The 6,389-nt window shown below is 42.2% G+C and overlaps 1 protein-coding gene across 3 annotated transcripts in view; it reads right to left on the bottom strand.

The window, feature by feature from the left end:
• Positions 1-3,280: 3,280 nt before the first annotated feature.
• The window catches only part of NTNG1 (netrin G1), a 150,487-nt gene continuing 147,378 nt past the window's right edge, over positions 3,281-6,389 (bottom strand). For all 3 annotated transcript variants that reach the window (XM_066324579.1, XM_066324577.1, XM_066324576.1), the window contains one exon: positions 3,281-3,507. In XM_066324579.1, the coding sequence (XP_066180676.1) occupies positions 3,281-3,507 (227 nt within the window). The remainder of the gene's footprint in view (positions 3,508-6,389) is intronic.

Below are 6,389 nucleotides of genomic sequence, written 5' to 3'. Positions count from 1 at the left end.
GTATTCCTGTATAAAATTGTGATTTTATTAACAGGTGAGGGAGGATAAAATGCACAGAATGGTAGCTAAATACGTGGAAAGCCATATACTCTGCCCTGGTTTAGAAGATCCCAAGTATATGAAATTGAAATGTAGCTGAGTTGATTGTGATCTTATATTCATTATACTTCAGCACTGCTGGCAGAATCCCTTCTAACCAAATGAGCATAACATGCTTACTTAGCACTTCCACAAAGCCTTGGGTTTATAATCACAATTAAAGCACTTCTTTTGCAATAATTACCCAATCTGAATCGGTCTGTGGTAATATGAGAAAATTTTAATTCCCCATTTTAATATCAGAAATCCACTTAGTTATAGGTAGTCTCCAGCTCTGTATGTCACCTCTATTAGCATTTATATTCCTCACTGAGCCTGCTCAGTGTACTCTCCTGTATATTTAATGACCATACTTCTAAAATATACCTGCAATCTCACGTAGGCCACGGCTGGTAACCAGCAAAGCACATTTCTCTCTGCCATATCTTATTTAGCCCACAAGCAAGTGCAAGTGTGAACAGCAAACTTTCTGCATGTTTAGGGTCAGGGCAACAGCCTGAAGAGGCAGCAGCTTGATGTCACCAGCATCTTCATAGGATTCTAAAAGAATCCTATTTCTTTTTAGAAATGAAGACCTTGTTTCCCTACCCACTTCTGGAGCCTGGGTACTGTCCTGCAAAACTTGCTTCCTCAGCGAAAAGAGGTTCTCCAAGAAACCAGTGCCCTAAATTCTGCTGTTCACCATTTGAAAGAGGCAGCCAGATAGAATTTATTTCTCTCAGGAATTTTTCTTTTGCTGATTAATTGTTTTCCATACTAGGCTATTATGTTGGTAAAATATTTATAACTATTATGATGAAAATTGCCAGGAAATGAATTCACACAGTCCTGCTACCTTTAGATTTTTTTTTTCCCAGGACTTTGAAACACTGCTGTGGTTTTGGCTTGCCTCTCTAGTCTTGCTATTCTTTTCTGTCACACTCAGTAATTGGCCTAATAAAAGGCAGTAACAAGAATTTATTACACCTTGGGCGATACTTGAAACAAACTTTATTTGCTGGAGCAGCACTTTTTATCTACTCGCTGCTGTAAATTTTGACAGTCCTTCTAAATATTAAATCTGACTTTATTAAAAGTTAAATCTTGGTGCTTTTTTGTGATTGCTGCTGTTTTTGCAGTTTCTTAAGCAGACTAGTACATATATAAACATATCTTTTTAATGACGCTTTCGGAGAAATAATGTAAGCTGTAGCTCTATCTGCTTATTGCCAGAATCCAGGGTATGAATTAAAGACCAGTTTCTATGATTCCTTGTAATTTAGGTTTGGAATAAGGCATGCGATTAATTGAGAGAACAAGGATGAGAACCATTCAGCTTTTTCAAGGTTGGGATTTGATGAAATCTTCCTCAAGCAATTGATGCCTTTAATATTTTACATTTGCAAAGTGAGAGCAGTAAAATTAAAGCCAGGTTAGATTTTTATGATGTAATTTCCACTTTTGAATCTCGGTTTCTCCCAGATACTGAATGGTAAAACCATAAACTTTGTTTTCTAAAAAGGCCTTAAGAAACAGCAATACATCATCCTGGAACTGTTTATGCAGGAATTTTTATTCTTTGAAATCTTCCAGTGTTAAAGCAACAAGAAAACATTTATAATGTCCTTTGGTGGAATCTTATTACACTTGTTATATATGTAAACTGATATTCTTTGATGCCAGCACGTTGCCCATACAGAGAAATCTCTGCACAATTAAATGAAAGGAAAAAGAAAAGGACTAAATAAAAAGTAATAGTTTTCTCTTACCTGATTAGAATTAAATACGTTAATAAATTGTCTGGTAACACAAATAGGCAATAATACAAAAAATCTACATTGTACATTATTTCAAGAAAAATAACTTCATTTGAATACAAAAGGATAAATACACTTTTTGTCCTATAGCCACTCTTGTACAGTAGGTGAACACGGCATCTTACTGATGCGGTGCTGCTAAGGTATACAAGGATATGACTGGCTTGAGTTTTATTGAGGGGGCTGTTACACATGTGCATCACTAACATCAGACAAAGAAATCTTTCAACCAACAAGGGTTACAGAGCAACGTTCACTAAAGCACAGGTTGGAGAGGATTCGGGGACTGAAGCAGGCCAATATGGCAGCTTTTACAGATTTCCTTATACCCACAATGCACTGACAGCAAAGAATGCCTCTGTCGGGTCAGTCCACACGCCGGGCGGAGGTTCAGAGCGCACCAGAGAGGGGGAGCGAATGTCGGGGGTTCCCTTCCCGTGCCGGGGCTGTCAAAGCCATGTCAGTCCTGCCGCCAGCGCCGATCCGTCTGACACGGCGGGCAGCTGCCAGCCTGCCTCGAGTCACAGCCTCGACTCGGGCCCTGTCCGTGACTGAGCGATATGGCTTAGTTCACTTCGGCCTTCTTACTTTGTATGTGGTCATTTGTACTGGGTTTTTATTTTTATTTTTTTTTTCCCCTTCGGGGATTCCAGTGGCGGAGGTCTGTGTGCTGTGTCCCGTTCCCGTGCGGCACCGTGCCGTGCACAGCCCGAGCGTGAGGCGAGGCCCGGGCCGCCTCAGCACAGTCCCCGGGCCGCCTCAGCACAGCCCAGGGCCGCCTCAGCACAGTCCCCGGCGGCCTCAGCACAGCCCAGGGCCGCCTCAGCTCAGCCCAGGGCGGCCTCAGCACAGTCCAGGGCGGCCTCAGCACAGCCCAGGGCGGCCTCAGCACAGCCCAGGGCCGCCTCAGCTCAGTCCAGGGCGGCCTCAGCTCAGTCCAGGGCGGCCTCAGCACAGCCCAGGGCGGCCTCAGCTCAGTCCAGGGCGGCCTCAGCTCAGTCCAGGGCGGCCTCAGCTCAGTCCAGGGCCGCCTCAGCTCAGTCCAGGGCGGCCTCAGCACAGCCCAGGGCGGCCTCAGCACAGCCCAGGGCGGCCTCAGCTCAGTCCAGGGCCGCCTCAGCTCAGTCCAGGGCGGCCTCAGCTCAGTCCAGGGCGGCCTCAGCTCAGCCCAGGGCGGCCTCAGCTCAGTCCAGGGCCGCCTCAGCACAGCCCAGGGCGGCCTCAGCACAGCCCAGGGCGGCCTCAGCAGAGTCCCCGGGCCGCCTCAGCACAGTCCAGGGCCCCCTCAGCGCAGTCCAAGGCCCCCTCAGCGCAGTCCAAGGCGGCCTCAGCACAGCCCCCGGGCCGCCAGCAGGGCGGGCAGCAGCAGCCGGGCCCGGGCCGCCTCAGCACAGCCCCCGGGCCGCCAGCAGGGCGGGCAGCAGCAGCGGGCCCGGCCCCGCCGACAGCAGCAGCCCCCGGGCCGAGCTGTGCCGGCAGCCGCCCGGGTCCCGCTCGCACTTGAGCTTCTCGCACAGGATGCCCGTGTAGGCCGGCGGGCACTGGCACCGCACGTTGTTGATGCACGTCCCCCCGTTCTGGCAGTGCAGGAGTTCATTGTCGCACACGTTGGCTGCAAGATAGCAGGGGAAGGGAATGGGGTGGGGAGAGAACAGACAATAAATGTAAAGTTCATCCACAGCAGAAATGCACTAAAACCAGAACTGAAGCTCCACCTCCCTCCTCTTCCTGAGACATACTGAAAGGAGCTGTGCTTTTTCAAATACTCGGATTTTTAATTTTTTTTTTCTTAAGGCTGTAGTCTTAAAAAAACCCATCTAATTCACTTAACACCACAGACTGTGGTATTGATTAATTTTCTATGAAGGACTATTTAATAATGAAATAATAAGAATATTAATAGATGCCCTGTGCCAATGTCTGCATCTTTAGTTAGTGCTGAGCTGAAACTGTAGGTGGTGTGTGTTATTTGAAAGGGGCAATGTATCCAGAGCTTTTGGAAAGCATGAACAGTGATTAAAAATGCAATATGGCTTTGCTGAAGTAAAAAGATCTGCATGAGAGGGCAAGGTTTTATAATCAAAACCTGCATGTATTAATGATCTGAAAAAATTATGCAAAAAAGGCAAGCACAGGCAGGAAATTCCGCATGCTGTTGGATGGGGATTATATGGTGCAGACATCTGGAAATAAAAGATAATGTTATTTCCGTTATAGATCAAATATTTCATCCTAATTGGATTTGCTACTTTGGTACATGGCATCTTAAAACTATCTTAGATATTGCAGCCTGATAGTAACTTCAGGAATCAGATTTGACAAGAGAGTTAAGAGAAAATAATACATCAAAACTTTTAGACCTGCATAATATTATAGTATTAAAAAAGCTAACAGCTTTACTTTGTATAGCTTAATGTCAATTCGAATATTTCATGGGGAAAATGCAGAGGTATGAGCAACATACTAATTAAATGTGTCAATCTGTGTTTTATTTCAGATGATATCACTAGTATATGTGTTGGATTACAGCTCTGCCTTCCATAGAGAGGCAATTTTAGTAAAGGACTTGTACCTATGATCTAGGTAGAAGGTAACAGTAAAAATTTTAACTTAGAGAATTAGGGATTATTTGGTTAAGAAGCAGACTCAACATTATATGATGTTTATGTATACCTTAGCTTGAAAATAACCTAAATAATTCAAAATAGAGAAAGTTCTGTTAGTTTTATCTTAAACATTACAGTTAATTGCTGCAAAGAAGTACGGTTTTGCGAATGTTAATTAACTTATTTTTAAAAGCAGCCCAAATATCGAGAGAACGACTAGTGAAATGGTCCAGGTTCTTAAGTGGTGTAGTTCTGCATAAATCTGTATAATTTTGTGCACCAGTGACCTCACTGGTAATCTTATCTGTCCTGGCTTGCTTTCAGAAAAACTACTTTATTTTCTCACCATAGAAAATCTCTCCAACAACTGCTTTCTGATGTTCTACATCCAAGTGGGCCAAATAATGCAATACATTGGAAACTTGTAGATGCAATTAAGAGGGACCAGCAAATGTTTATTTTTTTAAGTGATTCCTTTAGCAATCAAGGGATTTTACTAAGAGCTATGGATTTAACATTGTTGTACAGTTTCTGAATTGCAATGGAAAAAATTTAATAGTAAGGTACAAGAACACTTTTTCTTGATGATTTTATGTCTGAATTTTAATATTCTACACATACATTAGAAAAAATGTGTAAGAAACAGTAAGTCACCACCAAAAAACGTGATGAGATTAACAAACCAGAAAATACCATGGTAGCAGGCAGAAAAAATTATCTGCATTTTAAAAGTCAATATTTGCATTACATCTCTTATAACTGAGGTTGTGTATCTTTGAAGTTGACTTTATTATTCAGATTGTATATATTTAGTCATCTTGATATGCAAAATCAAGGTACTTTATCTGATGGTACAGCTACTGGATCTGCATGTTTTAGACTACTCATTGCTAGGGTGCTTCCTACAGTTCAGGCAGTGCAAATTGTGAAATCTCTGCCCCATCAATATAGACCTTTGTTTGCCTTGACAAACTCAGTGGGAGTCAATAGTTCATTAAATACCACTTCTTAAACAGCAGAGGAAATGTTTCACTTTACATCTTGCCTGGAATAATTAATCCAAATTTTCTCAAGTATTAAGTAAACAATATTTTAAAAAATGTATTATAAACCAAATACCTTTCCTATTTTAAATTTTATTCTGTAGACTGCACCCTGTTACTTGAAGAGGCCCTTAGCCCAGATCTGGGCTGTAGTTACAGGTGGCTGGAGATGGGGAGCTGAAGAGGTGTTTTGCTCCATGCTGACTTTTCTAGCTGACACACTCAGGCCGACTGCTACCAGATGCCTCGAAACTCTGCCATCTACAGAATTCTGGATACAGTGTTATAGATGTTGATTTCTACATTTTTGAAATGTGCTTAAAGTTTTTGAAATGTGCTTAAAGAAGGGATGATGGACCAAAAGCTTCATCATTATTCTTATATGCTTTTAAATGTTTGCCCACAGGAATGCAGGTAGATTTTATTGTTCTTATCAAAATGCTGTATAGCTGAAAATTCTGGAATTGTTGAGCTTGCATTGCCCCAGCTTTCCTAATTTTTCTTGTATCTCTTTCTTTTGCACACAGACACGTATGCACATATATGTATTGTGTAGATAGCAACTGTGAGCTGTAAATGAAATGAAAAAAATCTGGAAATGTTATGAAATCCCATTATTTTTTGCCAATTTGGTTTTAATTTTATTCTGACCTACTCTAATACCATTTTAGCCTTTCTGAAAATATGGTCAGAATTACTTTCAAAACCTTAATATTGTCTAATAATTATCTGAATGGCATCAGGTACCAAGTTCTGACCAAAGAGTGAAACATGGAGAAGTGACACAAGTGAAACACCTAATTCTGAAGTCATCAAATTGAAGATTATTAAGACCTGTGTGGCTG

The sequence above is a fragment of the Sylvia atricapilla genome, chromosome 9 (assembly GCF_009819655.1).
Source record: "Sylvia atricapilla isolate bSylAtr1 chromosome 9, bSylAtr1.pri, whole genome shotgun sequence".
NCBI lineage: Eukaryota > Metazoa > Chordata > Aves > Passeriformes > Sylviidae > Sylvia > Sylvia atricapilla.
Note: the sequence above shows the minus strand (reverse complement) of the source record. Positions and strands in the feature narration are given on the sequence as shown.